Here is a 19,263-nt window from a genome sequence, read left to right on the forward strand (position 1 = left end):
CAAACTATTTGAGTATTCCATACTAGAATTTAGTTATCAAGAAGACTCTATACTACAAATGCCCTCACTGTACTCAGGGATGACGTAGCTAGGAAGTTCAACAGCCAAGTCTTCGCAAACGCTATCAGATTTTCAGGAGCATTTCAAACAGTCTCGCACTATGCCCTTAGGCCTAAAATGGTTTGGGCTTTGATAATTTCTGCGTCGTTCTTAAAACCTTTCCATGGTACTTCCAATGAATAACCAAAAGCCGACTACTATGGTAAATTGCATTGGCTCAGCCATTAAGCCGCCGCCCCCGAGGATAAAAACTTAATAACAACCGTAGCCGACAAAGAATCATAAGATAATACATTTATTTCATTTTTGTAAAAAAAAACTCCTTAACTTACATTCTAAACTTTTCCCAACATTACATTGAGGGCAAACAAAAATCCAACTAAGACTAGCGAAACATTATACCGGGACATGGCCGCACCTCTGGCAAACCTAGGTAATGTACCATTGTTCTCTTTAACTTTTTCTAATATCCAATCTTTATGATAAGCCACATTGGTATATACACCAGGTTTTGCGGGTAGAGCACAACCACTGCCCCAAGAAACAATACCAGCTTGACGACCATCACATACTAAGGGACCACCAGAATCACCTTGGCAAGCATCACGTTCACCTTCCATGTAACCGGCGCATAGCATATTCTCGTGTATCAAGGTAGAATATTCGGTTTTGTTGCGACACTCTTCATATGGTATATAGGGTACATCGACAGTCATTAAGACATCGGATGTGTAACCCTAAATAAAGAGAAAATAAAATAAAAACAGAACGTTAAGTAATGTATACACTACAAAAAAAATTACAAACAATGGAAATAGAGGAAATTAATCTCTTATAACAATCTTCCATACCTGTTCTGTATTGCCCCATCCAGTAACCTGACATACCGTACCCGCTTCCATAGGTCCTTCGTTCAGCACGATTGGTTCTACTGTTGTATGATTTACTGGAACCGAATCGTTGAGCATAAGCAATACAAGATCATTGTCAAATGTTGATAAATTGAATGGATCCCAATATTTGACAATTTTTTTAACATCGAAAATAAGAGTATTATTATTTTGCACAAAACGATCCAAATTTCCCATTACTACTATGAAATCTGTATCTGGTAGATATGATCCGTTATAAGCAACTTGACTAGAAATAGAAAGAATATACCGGAATTAGGCTTTGTTCCTGGACAAGTACAATATAAGATCCGATTTTCTGAAACGCTTTTAAGGACATATCTTGATTTTTTGATTATACCAAAAACCAGATCGATATGACCCATAGTGTTTCTATGACTTAATGTCAATATAACATAGTCCATAGATAAATTACTGGATGATATTGAGATTTTTCTGGTGACGACCATTTCGCTCTTCTCGACTAAGATGGGATAGGACAAGGATCTCCTCTGGTACTATGACTGCACACCGCTCAGATTGTCTACAAATTTAGACCGATCGAAATCCCCCACTGGGATATTAAATCCTATAAATCCCCCACTGGGATTTTGACTTCTGTAAATCTGCTAATGGGAGCATAACTGCGCTGAATCAACTACTGTGTTTAACTTCTCGGGAGCCACCGTGGTGCAATGGTTAGCATGCCCGCCTTGCATACACAAGGTCGTGGGTTCGATTCCTGCTACGACAGAACACCAAAAAGTTTTTCAGCAGTGGATTATCCCACCTCAGTAATACTGGTGACATTTCTGAGGGTTTTAAAAGCTTCTCTAAATGGTTTCACTGCAATGTGGAACGCTGTTCGGACTCGGCTATAAAAAGGAGGTCCCTTGTCATTGAGCATAACATGGAATGAGGCAGCACTCAGTGATAAGAGAGAAGTTCACCAATGTGGTATCACAATAGACTGCAACCTAACCTAACCTAACTTCTCGAAATCTCCTACTGGGATCTTAACTCCGCTTAATCCACCAATAGGCTTGGTTTCCTATAATACTGAATACACAAGCTGTGACGGGCTAAAAGAAAACGGTGTACTCGTTTATACATGCCATGTCCAAAAATGTGCAACACTGGCATCAGCTGTTTAAAAACAATCACAGAAAACAAGTAAAATCTCACATTTGGATAGCTCATAAAACTTTAGCATGGAGTACTAAGAGAAAACAGTCATAATGGGAGCTTAACTCCTTAGCTTAGGTCCTCTAAATCCACTACTGAGAGCCTAACTCCGCTAATCAACTACTGGGAGCTTAACTCATATGAATCCACTACAGGGAACTGAACAACGGTTGCCACTAGAGGTGTGCACGTGACACGAAATTGTCGTGACTCACGCATGAGTCACGCTCATGGCAACGGCGTGAATATTTTCGATACTATTTTCGTGACTCACGCTCACGCACGAAATTTTGGTTTGTTAATCACGCTCACGCACACTCACGCTGTTGTCATGAGCGTGACACACGAGTCACGCACGAATCAAATGTTCGTGAGTCACGACAATTTCATGTCACGTGCACACCTCTACCTGGTATGTTAGGAGTGTAATAAAGCTCTCGATTTTAATAATGTTCATGTTTTCAGACACGTCGCTAAGGTAAATTACTCAAAGAAATGTTCGTGAGTCACGACATTTTTCGTGAGTAACGGTATTTTTCCTGAGTCACGACATTTTCGTGCGTGAGAACAAGTTTTCTTTTCGCACACTCGTGCGTGAGTACTACCAAACAATATCGTGCGTGAGTAAGATTTTCTCGTCGTGAGTGTACGTGAGCGTGAGTAAACTATTACTCACGTGCACGGCTCTAGTTGCCATTCGAGTCGAAAATAACCTGCCCAATTTTGGAGAAAATTTTACCAAAAACTGCCAATCCAAAAAACCTTGTTTTGCAATATTTTATTTCTATAGAAAATTTTGTCAACATTTTATTTCTAAAGAAAATTTTGTCAAAATTATATTTCTATAGAACATTTTGTCAAAATTTTTATAGAACTAAAATTTTGACAAAAAAATTTATGGAAATAAACTTTTGACAAAATTTTCTATAGAAACAAAATTTAGACAAATTTTTCTAAAGAAATAAAATTTTGAGAAAATTTTCTATAGAAATAAAATGTTTAGAAAATTTTCTATAGAAATAAAATTTTGACAAAATTTTCTATGAAATAAAATGTTCACAATATCTTCAATAGAAATAAAATTTTAAGAAATGTTTCTATAGAAATTAAATTTTGACAAATTTTTCTAAAGCAATAAAATTTTGAGAACATTTTCTATAGAAATAAAACTTTGATAAAATTTTCTATAGAAATAAAACTTTGATAAAATTTTCTACAGAAATAAAATTTTGACAAAATTTTCTATTGAAATAAAATGTTCACAATTTTTTCTATAGAAATAAAATATTGAGAAATGTTTCTATAGAAAAAAAATTTGGCAAAATCTTCTATATAAATGAAATTTATAGAAATAAAATTTTGACTAAAATTTTTATAGAAATAAAATTTTGACTAAAATTTTTATAGAAATAAACCATTGACAAAATTTTTATGGAAATAAAATTTTGACAAATTTTTCTAAAGAAATAAAATTTTGAGATAATTTTCTATAGAAATAAAATTTTTACAAAATTTTCTATTGAAATAAAATGTCCACAAAATTTTCTACAGAAATAACATTTTGACAAAATTTTCTATAGAAATAAAATTTTGACAAAATTTTCTATAGAAATACAATTTTGACAAAATTTTCTATAGAAATAAAATTTTGACAAAATTTTCTATAGAAATAAAATTTTGACAAAATTTTCTATAGAAATAATTTTTTTTTACAAAATTTTCTATAGAAGTAGAATTTTGACAAAATTTTCTATAGAAATAAAAATTTGACAAAATTTTCTATAGAAATAAAGTTTTGGCAAAAGTTTCTATAGAAATAAAGTTTTGACAAAATTTTCTATATAAATAAAATTTTGACAACATTTTCTATAGAAATAAAATGTTGACAAAATTTTCTATAGAAATAAAATTTTGACAAAATTTTCTATAGAAAAAAAATTTGACAAAATTTTCTATAGAAAAAAATTTGACAAAATTTTCTATAGAAAAAAAATTTTGACAAAATTTTCTATAGAAAAAAAATTTTTACAAAATTTTCTATAGAAAAAAATTTTGACAAAATTTTCTATAGAAAAAAAAATTTGACAAAATTTTCTATAGAAAAAAAATTTGACAAAATTTTCTATAGAAATAAAATTTTGACAAAATTTTCTATAGAAATAAAATTTTGACAAAATTTTCTATAGAAATAAAATTTTGACAAAATTTTCTATAGAAATAAAATTTTGACAAACTTTTCTATAGAAATAAAATTTTGACAAAATTTTCTATAGAAATAAAATTTTGACAAAATTTTCTATAGAAAAAAAAATTTGACAAAATTTTCTATAGAAAAAAATGTTGACAAAATTTTCTATAGAAAAAAAATTTTGACAAAATTTTCTATAGAAAAAAAATTTTGACAAAATTTTCTATAGAAAAAATTTTTGACAAAATTTTCTATAGAAAAAATTTTTGACAAAATTTTCTATAGAACACAAAATTTTGACAAAATTTTCTATAGAAAAAAATTTTGAAAAAATTTTCTATAGAAATAAAATTTTGACAAAATTTTCCATTGAAATAAGATGTTCACAATATTTTCTATAGAAATAAAATTTTGACAAAATTTTCTATAGAAATAAAATTTTGACAAAATTTTCTATAGAAATAAAGTTTTGATAAAATTTTCTATAGAAATAAAATGTTGATAAAATTTTCTATAGAAACAAAATTTTGACAAAATTTTCTATAGAAATAAAATTTTGACTAAAATTTTTATGGAAACAACCCTTTGACAAAATTTTTATGGAAATAAAATTTTGACAAATTTTTCTAAAGAAATAAAATTTTGAGATAATTTTCTATAGAAATAAAATGTTGACAAAATATTCTATTGAAATAAAATGTTCACAATTTTTTCTAAAGAAATAAAATTTTGACAAAATTTTCTATAGAAATAAAATTTTGACAAAATTTTCTATTGAAATAAAATGTTCACAATATTTTCTATAGAAATAAAATTTTGACAAAATTTTCTATAGAAATAAAATGTTGATAAAATGTTCGATATAAATAAAATGTTGGCAAAATTTTTTATAGAAATACAATTTTTACAAAATATTCTGTAGAAATAACATTTTGACGAAACTTTCTATAGACATACAATTTTGACAAAATTTTCTATAGAAATAAAATTTTGAAAAAATTTTCTATAGAAATATAATTTTGACAAAATTTTCTATAGAAATATAATTTTGACAAAATTTTCTATAGAAATAAAATTTTCTATAGAAATAAAATTTTGACAAAATTTTCTATAAAAATAAAATTTTGACAAAATTTTCTATAGAAATAAAATTTTGCCAAAATTTTCTATAGAAATAACATTTTGACAAAATTTTCTATAGAAATAAAATTTTGACAAAATTTTCTATAAAAAAAAATTTTGACAAAATTTTCTATAGAAAAAAAATTTTGACAAAATTTTCTATAGAAAAAAAATTTGACAAAATTTTCTATAGAAAAAAATTTTGACAAAATTTTCTATAGAAATAAAATTTTGACAAAATTTTCTATAGAAATAGAAATTTGACAAAATTTTCTATTTTTGCTAAGTTCACTTCCCTATGTGGTCTAGCTCTATTTGCTAGTTCGTTTTCTCTTAGATTTTAGGAAAATATTTTTAGAGTCATCGATTCTAATTTTCGCTAATATTTACATATTTTCCAAAAAAATGTCAATTTTACTTACTCAACAAAACAATGGGCTGCACACAAAACCACATTTTCGGAAATCAAAGAACCGCCGCATATATGACCCGTTCCAAAGAAATAGCCATCATTTAAACGTCGTCTAATGGAAACTTGATGTTTGGTATTATTCAGAAAAGCTCCAGTTCCATTGATAATACGTGGTCCTTGATCATTAAAAAATCTCAGTAAATCAGAAGATGGAGCACATACTGAAATTTTAAAAACGAATTTATATTTTTCAAATTTTTTTCTATTGCTAATTTTTTCCACACTCACTAGTTTGACCAATAAACACCGTCACAAAGACCAAACTCAAGGACCACAATATTTGATAAGAACCCATATCCCATACAACTTTTCACTTAAACACTACAAATTGAAATGATAGACTAGGACCGATTTTAGCCATCATTAACTGGGTGAGTGCTTGACTGAGTGGAGGAAAGGTAAAAAACAAATATCATAATTTATTATTTTCCATTTTTTTCAATAATTATAAATAATAATAGAATATCATATTATTACTCAAAGATAATCAGTACCTCAAAATTGATACCCAAAAGCGTTTGGGTGTTCTTTCCCTTGGGTTTTTGTTGCTGGATGTCGTTAACATCCCTTGGTTTAATCTTATCAGAGGAATTTCTGATTGCAGCAATTGGCACAGGCAGACTACTTTGATTTTTCTTTTCACCACGTCCAAAAAATAAATGTGGATTTTTATTACGTCAATATAGAATTTATTTACTAATTTCATATTTTATAATTTCAACAATAGATCACATATTGATTCTGTCACATAGACAAGGTTGTCGGCCAAACCCCATTTTGGGTGTTTCAAAGGAGAATGAGTAATATTTACATGGAAAACGTAAAATATTTAAAACGTATTTTCGAAATTTTATGAAGCACCTATTCACAAAAAAATCACTAAAAATTATTAAATGAATGTCTTAATTTAATTCAATTAAAAAATTGATTGATTCAAAAGGTGATAAAAAAGGCTGCGGTTATAGCAAACTCTGACTGCTGTTTTCCGCAGACAAAAAACTGTTACTTTAGCAAAGCAGCAAATAATTTTCTATTTTCGAAAAGCATGCATACTGCTGAAAAGTCAGTAGTTTGCTGAAGTTTTGCTGATTCGAATTAAATTATAAATTCTGTTTGGACTATATAATAATTGAACCTCTAAAAAACTACAAATATTAAAAACAATTTGTAGTTTTTGATTATGCATTAACATTTGTGACAGGAAACACGTTTGCTAATTCATCACAATTTGTTCGCTATTTCTGTTGAACCAACAAAAACTGCTGTTTTAGCAAACAATGTAATGAATAATACAATTTTTATAGGATCAGTTAATTTCGTGATTGCAGCCAATGCCTGCAATACCCTGCACCACACTGTGGAACAGAGTATTATAAGTAAGTGCATAGGTTTGCAATAATGCTCAGGACCTGCCCCTGCACGGTTGCCACTCGTACCAAAAACAAACTACCAAAATTTGGAGAAAATTTTACCAAAAATCAGCCAAATTTTAAAAATTTTATTTTTTGATCAAAATGTTATTTCTCTAGAAAATTTTGTTAAAACTTACCTCCATAGAAAATTTTGTCAAAATTTTAATTGTATAGGAAATTGTGTCAAAATTTACTTTTATACAAAATTTTGATAAAATTTTATTTCTCTAGATGTCTAAATTTTATTACTCTAGAAAATTTTGTCAAAATTCTATTTCCAAAAAGCAACCAAATTAAAACAAGTATATACGGCCGTAAGTTCGGCCAGGCCGAATCTTATGTACCCTCCACCATGGATTGCGTAGAAACTTCATCCACAATCGAATTCATTGAGTTGTGGTATCTTAAAACTTCTTAACATCGTTTTCTAAATTGTGAGTTATCCATACGTGGTATGTATTAGACAATACGTAGGGAGCCAGAATTGAAATATGGGGGTCGCTTATATGGGGGCTATATACAATTGTGAACTTTGGATTGGCAACCCTGGTACAAAACGTCAAAGTTTGGTTATTTTGCGGCTTGTTTTTTATTTAATATTTTTTCAAAAAAAAAAACAATATTTTATCACCGTTTCACATCATATGGGTTACCTATTTTGTTGCTGCATCAGTGGAAATCATTGTCATTTGAGTTAAAATACAAGAACATCAAAACACAGTGAGATTCGACTGATCTCACTTTGTCAGCGCACATAACATATGTCCGCCACTAAGAAACGACCAATAAACCAAATCACCAGAGCTTTTTACTGCTGCCACCACCAAAAAACCATTACATTGTATTCTCCCACCGAAAGCAGCAGAGGCTGAAAAGAGAATACCAACAGAAACGTTAAGTATGGACAAACAACCTCTTCCAAATTGTTCAATGCCGGCTGCCAGCTCTAATGCGTCGCTGCCGCAACCGAACATTGAAGTCACAAAAACAACTGCAGACACTTTTTCTTGGGCTATGTTTGATGTACGACTCAGTGCAATGCTTGATGCTAAACTCAGTGATGTAGCAAAGAAGAGTGACGTAGCCAATTTACACGATGAGATACAGCAACTCCGTGAAGAAAACAGAATTTTAAAAGCTGAACTCAAAGAGACAAAACAACAAATGGAATCTTTTGAGCAATTTAGAAAACGGTCAAATGTTGTTGCTTCTGGTGTTATAAGCAACTCAATAAGTGACGCAGCCAGCAGTTTTATGAACATATGTACAACAATTTTGGGGGTTCAAGTAAATATTATAAACACACGTAAACTGCCATATAACAAGGGTTTTTTGTTTACGTTAAATTCAAACCTGGAAGCAAACTCTGTGTTAGCAGCTCGTCACAAACTGAAAGGCTCCAATATATATGTACAAAGAGACACTACTACAAACGAACGAAACAAACTCTATAATTTTCGTCAATTGGAAAAAAACTTGAAGAAGGACAACCCAAACTTAAAGATACGGCAAGGACATGCTCGCATCTTTATTGAGGATCGTCCTTTTGACTGGGATGAGGGAAATATTGTTGCCTTAAATGTAAATGACGCCGATTTCCTCCGCACAATCATTAATAAGGCTAAATTGACTTATAATATAACAACAAAAAACAGGAAACAGCCGAATAACGCATCTCATGCTACCTTCCATTCAAATACACCTAATGCAAACGTCTTAAATTAGCAACCAGTTGTGTGTCAGGTACTGTCCTATAATGTAGCAAACTTAAATAGTAAAACAAACTTTGGAAACTTTTTCACTTACGTCAATATGTTCGATATTTTCTTTTTATATGAAACTCACATTACTAAAGATAAAAGAAACAACTTTACTCCTTATTTTAAAGATTACGTTTTACGTTGGGTAGATGCAGTAAAGGTACATAGTGCCGGTAGAGCTAAAGGTGGTTGTCTTTTTGGGTACAAGAAATCAATTCAGAAAAGTTATACCTTGAAATTTAATAACATTTCCACAAACATTTTCCTTTCTGCTACTTTTGATAATTTGCAACTATGTTTTATACCTCTTTATTTGAATTGTAACGATTGGGCGAACGATTTTTCAAAACTGGAACAATTCCTTGTAGAGCTGAGGCCATCATCCTTTTTCATTGTAGGCGATTTAAATGCGCGCGTAGGTGAGGGGCAGTCCATAGAAGTATTACCCGACTTATGTCAGAATTGCAAGGTGGAGCGTATATCAAAGGATAAGTGTACTGATTCCAGGGGTCGGAGAATTTTAAATTTAGTTGATGATTTGGGCGGGGTAATCTTGAATGGACGATGTGAGGGTGATACACAGGGAGAGTTTACTTTTTGCGGGGTACGGGGCTCATCAGTCATTGATTATGGTATTGCTTCTTTGGATATTTTGCAACTTTTGAGCAACTTTGTTATACCCTGCAAGACTTATTCGGATCACATGCCTCTAGAAATTTCTATCAGGACGACTATGTCTAACACTTATAGGACATGCACTTTGCCACCGAAATTGAGGTGGTTTCCACATAAGATGGAAATGTACTGCAACACGATCAATAGGTTGAATGACTCTGACTATTTATTTTCTGACTCGGATATTAACGTCAAAGTCGATGTACTTATAACGAAAATTTATACCGCAGCGAACAGGACAGAAAGTAAACGTTTTTTCGAAAGGAAAAACAGATGGTTTGATGCACAATGTGAAAATGCAAGGAGACGTATGCTCAGGCATCTTAATAATTACCGCAGATACAACAATCAAATTTGTAGGAAACATTATATAAGGAGTAGATCTCAGTATTCAAGATTGTGTAGTAGCAAAAAGCTTGCACTATACAATGCCGATATTGATAGTCTGAACAGCATTAGGAACTCTGCTGATTGGTGGAAATTGGCGAATAGACTAAGAAACAAACCCCCCGGTATAGGTAATGACTTAGATGCGACGTCCTTCCGTGAATATTTTAGTGAATTACTATCTGACAATTTAGGTACGTGTAACATAGATTGGTGTATGCCTTACCAGGTGGACCCGTTCCTAGACAGTCCCTTTGAGATGCGTGAGTTAAAGTTTGTACTTAAAAATACTAAGAATAATAAAGCTCCTGGACTGGACAGAATTCCTTTTGAATTTTATAAACATGCTCCTTTTTCATTCTTGCGGGAAGTCCTACACATACTAAATTTAATTTATTTGCGTGGAAATATCCCTTCTTCTTTCAGTAGTTCGATTATTATACCGCTACATAAAAAGGGTGATGTTAACGAAGTGTCGAATTATCGTGGGCTGTCACTTTTGGACACTTTTTATAAAATTTTTACTGGCTTGCTCTTAGACAGGATTAACCTATGGATTATACAGAATGATATCTTGAATGAATTCCAGGCAGGTTTTAGACAAGGTTATTCAACGGTAGACAATATCTTCAATCTAATGAGCATTATCCACTTGAACCGGAAGGACAATAAGAAAACCTATGCTTTCTTCGTGGACTTTTCTGCCGCGTTTGATATGATACCACGCAACTCTCTATTCTTCAAACTAGCCAGAATGGGACTCTCCACCAAAGTGATAAGTACACTTCAAATGATTTATGGCGACACAGTCAGCCAAGTATGGGACGGTACTTCGTTATCAGAACCGTTTGCGGTTACGAAGGGAGTGCGTCAGGGCTGTATATTGAGTCCAGTGCTATTCTGTTTGTATCTGAACGATCTACATGACACTCTACCAGGGGGTATGTACATTGGGGGTGTTGAAATTAAATTGCTGATGTACGCGGATGATATTGTCATTCTATCCGATTCGCCAACGGAGCTTCAAAGGATGATACGGGCGTTATGGGAGTATTGCTCTATTTGGGGACTGAAACTTAACTTGAATAAGTCCAAAATTGTTGTTTTCAGGGAAGGGTCTAGATTTGACAGCAGATTGACTTGGTTTTATGGTTCTCAACCCATAAGTGTTGTCAATGAATACAACTATCTAGGGTTAAACCTCACTTATAACCTCTCATTTAAAAAGCATGTCACAAGTAAACTTCGGACTGCAAAGATGGCAATAAATTCCACTTGGCAACGATATTTACTGAATAGTCGTATTCAGTTATCGAAGAAAATGAAAATTTTTAACACTGCTGCCAAATCCATCTTGTTTTATGGGGCACAAGTCTGGGGATTCTGTCGGCACGAGGAAGTTGAAAAGCTTTTCAGATTCTTTATCAAGAAGATACTTTTCTTACCCGACAACACACCAAATTATATGTTACACATCGAAACAGGTCTCCCTAGTTTATTTACGGAAACTCTAAAATTGCATTTTACCTATATTAGGAAAGTTCTGGCGATGCCTAGTACAAGACTACCTCGTATATTAGCTGAGAGGACAATCGAATTGGGTGTGTTCTGGGCTGGAAGTTGGGTTGATATAAGCGGTGGGTTTAACATTGATTTCGATTTCGACACTAGGAATAGAGAACTAGGCATGTTGCAAGACAGAGTACTCGAATGTGTTAAACGACAAGAGAGTGATCTATACAGGAACAGGGCACTGGCTTCTCAATTCCATGAACACTATCCGAATCTAAGATACGATTTCCCTCCTTATTTTGTGGATACTAATTCGCTGACAGTTATAAGTTTGATATTTCGTGCAAGGTGTGCTCTCTTCAACCTGGGTGCGAGAGCTTTCCGAAATGACACAGATGGCACTTGTACAATTTGTAATTTACAGGTCCCTGAAAACACTTTTCATTTTATTGGGGTATGTCCAGTATATGCATACGGAAGGAGAAAATGTTTTGGAAAGAGCCCTCTAACACTAAACGATTTTTACGACATACTAAACGGCAACCACTTTAAGCCTCTCATAAATTATTTAACATATAGCCTTAGATACAGGAAACTTATCATGAATGAATTTGATGCATAGAAATACGCAGAAGCAAACTATTTTTTGTTATTATTGTTATTATTATTATTATATTTTTTATTTATTATACATTTCAATCAAACTGTTTCACATATATAATACAATAATGCCGATCTGACACACAACAAAATTGTTATGTCATATAAGATTTTTCTTTAATAATTGTTAAACAATTTATCTGATGTAAAAGAATTATCAATAAAATCTTTTCTAATCTAATCTAATCTAATCAATTGTGAACTTGATATGGACCAATTTTTGTGTGATTGGGGATCGATTTATCTGATCGGTTTATATGGGGGCTATATATAATTATGAACCGATGTGGACCAATTTTTGCATGGTTGTTAGAGACCATATACTAACACCATGAACCAGATTTCAGCCGGTTCGGATGAAATTTGCTTCTCTTAGAGGATTCGCAAGCCAAATTTGGGGGTCCGTTCATATGGGGGCTATACGTAAAAGTGGACCGATGTGGACCAATTTTTGCATGGTTGTTAAAGACCATATACTAACACCATGTACCAAATTTCAGCCGGATCGGATGAAATTCGCTTCTCTTAGAGGATTCGCAAGCCAAATTTGGGGGTCCGTTTCTATGGGGGCTATACGTAAAAGTGGACCGATATAGCCCATTTGCAATACCATCCGACCTATATCAATAACAACTACTTGTGCAAAGTTTCAAGTCGATAGCTTGTTTCGTTCGGAAGTTAGCGTGATTTCAACAGACGGACGGACGGACGGACAGACATGCTCTGATCGACTCAGAATTTCACCACGACCCAGAATATATATACTTTATGGGGTCTTAGAGCAATATTTCGATGTGTTACAAACGGAATGACAAAGTTAATATACCCCCCATCCTATGGTAGAGGGTATAAAAATGTTAGATTTTTTTGCCAAAATTTTAGTCATCTACAATTTTTTTTAAAAATTACTTCTAATTTTGTCAAAATTTTAATTCTATAGAAATTGTGTCAAGATTTACTTTTATACAAAATTTTGTCCAAATTTACCTCTATAGAAAATTTTTATTTCTATAGAAAAAATTTCTATAGAAAATTTTGTAATTTTTTTTCAGTTGTAAATATAATCCCTTGTAAAGAAGTTCACTGTTCTTTAAATTTAAATTAATTTCCCTGAAGACGAGCATCGGAGATGTCTCGAAATATTGGAAAATTTTAAATATAAAAATACAACTCAAAAAACAACAACATCTGTTTTTATTCACATGACCTCAAGCCGAACTAAGCAAATATAATTATTTTTTTTTTTCTGTAGAAAAATATGTAAATTTTTTTCTATGTAAAATTTTGTAAAAAAAATTTCTATAGAAGATTTTGTCAAAATGTTTTGTATAGAAAAATTTTTCATATTTTTTTTCTATAAAAAATTTTGTAAAAATTTCTTTTCTATAGAAAATTTTGCCAAAGTTTTATTTCTATAGAAAAAAATTATTTCTATAGAAATTTTGTCAATACAGTCGAAGCTCGGTTTAACGAACGATATATTGTCAGACCCTTTTGTTATTTACAAAAATTCTTTAAATCGAACGGGAACCAGTCCCCGGTTTCAAGGTGGGCCAGGCATAGGTAGTGTTCATAGTAGCATTTTCCTAAAATGTCCTACATACACCATTACTCTGCAGCTCCTGCCGGCATAGATGTACTCTCAACGCTAGATTACCATTTCGACCGAGAACAAAAAAAGTTTTTTAGCGGTAGGTTAACCCTTCTCACTAATGATACCGGTTCCTAAGGGTTTGTTCCAGACTGGTTCATGAAGTTCTCCCAGGTCACATACTTTGGAATGAGTCTAAGCAGTGTCCTGCAGTTTAAATTTACCCCCGTCAATGACAAACCCGTATTAAAGTGATTGGTCCCTTCCATACGTTTCGACCAGAACTGGGACTGGTCCACTCACACCAGGGAGGAGTCCTGCACCGGCCCTGGGGTAGATTCATTTCCAGTAACGGAGCTGCCATATATCTAACCTAACTTTACCTAATGGCCGGTTACATTGAATATGTGTTTCCAAATATGTGATGGAATCTAAATATCTTGGGAAAGCCGTACTTTGTGGACATTTCCTAAGGACTTAAGCCATTCTCACATTCGTCAAATATTGCTGATGTGTTGTTTATTTTCTTAAGATTAAAAGCATTTTCGTTAAATCGAATGTAAATTTTGTTCAACCGTTCGTTATTTAGAATACCCAACGTTGAGAATTTGGACGTTCGTTAAATTGGATTTTCGTTAAACAGAGCTTCGACTGAATTTTTTTTTTCTATAGAAAACTTTACAATTTTTTTTTACAATTTTAAAATTTTGAAAATTAAAAAAAAAAATTCTGCAGAAAATTTTGTCAAAATTTTTATACCCTCCACCATAGGATGGGGGTATGTCATTCCGTTTGTAACACATCGAAATATTGCTCTAAGACCCCATAAAGTATATATATTCTGGGTCGTGGTGAAATTCTGAGTCGATCTAAGCATGTCCGTCCGTCCGTCCGTCTGTCCGTCCGTCCGTCTGTCCGTCTGTCCGGCTGTCCGTCCGTCTGTGGAAATCACGCTAACTTCCGAACGAAACAAGCTATCGACTTGAAACTTGGCACAAGTAGTTGTTATTGATGTAGGTCGGATGGTATTGAAAATGGGCCATATCGGACCACGTTTACGTATAGCCCCCATATAAACCGATCCCCAAATTTGGCTTGGGGAGCCTCCCGGAGCAGCAAAATTCATCCGATCCGGTTGAAATTTGGTACGTGGTCTTAGTATACGGTCTCTAACAACCATGCAAAAATTGGTCTATATCGGTCCATAATTATATATAGCCCCCATATAAACCGATCCCCAGATTTGACCTCCGGAGCCTCTTGGAGGGGCAAAATTCATCCGATCCGATTGAAATTTGGTACCTGATGTTAGTATATGGTCTCTAACAACCATGCAAAAATTGGTCCATATCGGTCCATAATTATATATAGCCCCCATATAAACCGATCCCCAGATTTGACCTCCGGAGACTTTTGGAGGGGCAAAATTCATCCGATCCAGTTGAAATTTGGTACCTGATGTTAGTATACGGCCTCTAACAACCATGCAAAAATTGGTCCATATCGGTCCATAATTATATATAGCTCCCATATAAACCGATCCCCAGATTTGGCCACCGGAGCCTCTTGGAGGAGCAAAATTCATCCGATCCGGTTGAAATTTACTACGTGGTCTTAGTATACGGTTTTTAACAACCATGCAAAAATTGGTCCATATCGGTCCATAATTATATATAGCCCCCATATAAACCGATCCCCAGATTTGACCTCCGGAGCCTCTTGGAGGGGCAAAATTCATCCGATCCGGTTGAAATTTGGTACCTGATGTTAGTTTACGGCCTCTAATAACCATGCAAAAATTGGTCCATATCGGTCCATAATTATATATAGCCCCCATATAAACCGATCCCCAGATTTGACCTCCGGAGCCTCTTGGAAGAGCAAAATTCATCCGATCCAGTTGAAATTTGGTACATGGTGTTAGTATATGGTCTCTAACAACCATGCAAAAATTGGTCCATATCGGTCCATAATTATATATAGTTCCCATATAAACCGTCCCCAGATTTGACGTCCGGAACCTCTTGGATGAGCAAAAGTCATCCGATACGGTTGAAATTTGGTACATTTTGTCAATATATGGCCTCTAACAGCCATGTAAAAATTGGTCCATATCGGCCTTTAGTTATATATAGCCGATGACTTATTACACAAAAATTGGTCCATATCGCCAAAAATAATCTACCAAAACTTTATTTCCATAGAAAATTTTGTCAAATTTTATTACTATAGAAAGTTTTGTCAAAATTTCATTTCTATAGAAAGTTTTGTCAAAAGTTTATTTCTATACAAATGATTGTCAAAATTTTATTTCCATAGAAAATTTTGTCAAAATTTTATTTCTATAGAAAATTTTGTAATCTACCAAAACTTTATTTCCATAGAAAATTTTGCCAAATTTTATTACTATAGAAAGTTTTGTTAAAATTTCATTTCTATAGAAAGTTTTGTCAAAAGTTTATTTCTATAGAAATGTTTGTCAAAATTTTATTTCTATAGAAAATTTTGTAAAAAATGTATTTCTGTAGAAAATTTTGTCAACATTTTATTTCTATACAAAATTTTGTCAAAATTTCATTTCTATTCAAAATTTTGTCAACATTTTATTTCTATAGAAATTTTTGTCAAAATTGTATTGCTATAGAAAATTTTGTCAACATTTTACTTCCATAGAAAATTTTGTCAACATTTTATTTCTATAGAAAATTTTGTCAAGTTTTTATTTCTATAGAAAATTATGTCAAATTTTTATTTCTATAGAAAATTTTGTCAAAATTTTATTTCTATAGAAAATTTTGTCAAAATTTTATTTCTATAGAAAATTTTGTCAAACTAGATTATATACGTATTTAATCGGCCTTTTTTTGTTTAATATATACCCCGTATGGGCTAACTTACAATTTAGAAGACAGTGTTAAAAAGTTTTACGATACCTTGCCATCGGCAAGTGTTATCGCAACCCAAGTAATTCGATTGTGGATGACAGCCTTTAGTAGAAGTTCCTACGCAATCCATGGTGGAGGGTACATAAGATTCGGCCTGGCCGAACTTACGGCCGTATATACTTGTTTTCTTTTGTTTTTTTTTTTATACCCTGCTCCACACTGTGGAACAGGGTATTATAAGTTAGTGCATATGTTTGCAACACCAGAAGGAGATGAGATAGACACATGGTGCCTTTGGCAAAAATGCTCAGGGTGGGCTCCTGAGTCGATATAGCCATGTCCGTCTGTCAGTGAACACATTTTTGTAATCAAAGTCTAGGTCGCAGTTTTAGTCCAATCGACTTCAAATTTGGCACAAGTATGTGTTTTGGCTCAGAATATATCCATATTGATTTTGGAAGAAATCGGTCCAGATTTAGATATAGCTCCCATATATGTATATTTCGCCCGATATGAACTTATATGGACCCAGAAGCAAGAGTTTTACCCTAATTTGCTTAAAATTTTGCACAAGAAGAACAATTAGTACTATAGTCAAGTGTGCCAACTTTTATTGAAATCGGTTCAGATTTAGATATAGCTCCCATATATATCTTTCGCCCGATATGGACTAATACGGTCCCAGAAGCCAGAGTTTTACCCCAATTTGGTTGAAATTTTGCACAGGGAGTAGAATTAGCATTTTAGCTATGCATGCCAAATTTGGTTGAAATCGGTTCAGATTTAGATATAGCTCCCATATATAGCTTTCGCCCGATTTACACTCATTTGACCACAGAGGCCAATTTTTTGCTCCAATTTTGTTGAAATTTTGCACAGGGAGTAGAATTAGCATTGTAGCTATGCGTGCCAAATTTGGTTGAAATCGGTTCAGATTTAGATATAGCTCCAATATATAGCTTTCGGCGGATTTACACTCATATGACCACAGTGGCCAATCTTTTACTCCGATTTAAGTGAAATTTTGGACAGGGAGTAGAATTGGCATTGTAGCTATGCGTGCCAAATTTGGTTGAAATCGGTTCAGATTTATATGACCACAGCGGCCAATCTTTAACTCCGATTTAGTTGAAATTTTGCACAGGCAGTAGAATTAGCATTGTTGCTATGCGTGCCAAATTTGGTTGAAATCGGTTCATATAGCTCCCATATATATGTTTTTCTGATTTCGACAAAAATGGTCAAAATACCAACATTTTCCTTGTAAAATCGCCACTGCTTAGGCGAAAAGTTGTAAAAATGACTCTAATTTTCCTAAACTTCTAATACATATAAAGGGTGATTCTTTTGAGGTTAGGATTTTCATGCATTAGTATTTGACAGATCACGTGGGATTTCAGACATGGTGTCAAAGAGAAAGATGCTCAGTATGCTTTGACATTTCATCATGAATAGCCGAACGATCTGCCACAACGTCGAATTTTCAGTGAATGGGCCCTAGAAAAGTTGGCAGAAAATCCGCTTTTTTATCGACAAATTTTGTTCAGCGATGAGGCTCATTTCTGGTTGAATGGCTACGTAAATAAGCAAAATTGCCGCATTTGGAGTGAAGAGCAACCAGAAGCCGTTCAAGAACTGCCCATGCATCCCGAAAAATGCACTGTTTGGTGTGGTTTGTACGCTGGTGGAATCATTGGACCGTATTTTTTCAAAGATGCTGTTGGACGCAACGTTACGGTGAATGGCGATCGCTATCGTTCGATGCTAACAAACTTTTTGTTGCCAAAAATGGAAGAACTGAACTTGGTTGACATGTGGTTTCAACAAGATGGCGCTACATGCCACACAGCTCGCGATTCTATGGCCATTTTGAGGGAAAACTTCGGAGAACAATTCATCTCAAGAAATGGACCGGTAAGTTGGCCACCAAGATCATGCGATTTGACGCCTTTAGACTATTTTTTGTGGGGCTACGTCAAGTCTAAAGTCTACAGAAATAAGCCAGCAACTATTCCAGCTTTGGAAGACAACATTTCCGAAGAAATTCGGGCTATTCCGGCCGAAATGCTCGAAAAAGTTGCCCAAAATTGGACTTTCCGAATGGACCACCTAAGACGCAGCCGCGGTCAACATTTAAATGAAATTATCTTCAAAAAGTAAATGTCATGGACCAATCTAACGTTTCAAATAAAGAACCGATGAGATTTTGCAAATTTTATGCGTTTTTTTAAAAAAAAGTTATCAAGCTCTTAACAAATCACCCTTTATATCGAGCGATAAATCATAAATAAACTTTTTCGAAGTTTCCTTAAAATTGCTTCAGATTTAGATGTTTCCCATATTTGTTTTACTAAGATTGTGTTCCACCCTAGTGCATTAGCCGACTTAAATTTTGAGTCTATAGATTTTGTAGAAGCTTATCAAATTCTGTCCAAATCGAGTGATATTAAAATGTATGTATTTG

At 33.4% G+C, this 19,263-nt stretch overlaps 1 protein-coding gene across 1 annotated transcript; it reads right to left on the reverse strand.

Moving 5' to 3' along the window:
• Positions 1 to 339: 339 nt before the first annotated feature.
• LOC142232047 (trypsin-2-like) lies at positions 340 to 6,300 on the reverse strand. The gene is made up of 4 exons (XM_075302751.1): positions 6,146 to 6,300; positions 5,868 to 6,078; positions 912 to 1,200; positions 340 to 797 (listed from the first exon to the last, which is right to left on the reverse strand). The coding sequence occupies exons 1-4, from the start codon at positions 6,210 to 6,212 to the stop codon at positions 396 to 398; spliced, it is 969 nt and encodes a 322-aa protein (XP_075158866.1). The 5' UTR covers positions 6,213 to 6,300; the 3' UTR covers positions 340 to 395.
• Positions 6,301 to 19,263: the final 12,963 nt, after the last annotated feature.

This window comes from Haematobia irritans, chromosome 3 (genome assembly GCF_050003625.1).
Source record: "Haematobia irritans isolate KBUSLIRL chromosome 3, ASM5000362v1, whole genome shotgun sequence".
NCBI lineage: Eukaryota > Metazoa > Arthropoda > Insecta > Diptera > Muscidae > Haematobia > Haematobia irritans.

Coding starts and splice junctions, on each gene's coding strand:
- LOC142232047 (XM_075302751.1), bottom strand. CDS start 6,212: ATGGGTTCTTATCAAATATTGTGGTCCTTGAGTTTGGTCTTTGTGACG. Junction 1,201..5,867: donor GCAGCCCATTGTTTTGTTGA/GTAAGTAAAATT, acceptor TTCTATTTCTAG/TCAAGTTGCTTATAACGGAT. Junction 798..911: donor GATGGGGCAATACAGAACAG/GTATGGAAGATT, acceptor CTCTTTATTTAG/GGTTACACATCCGATGTCTT.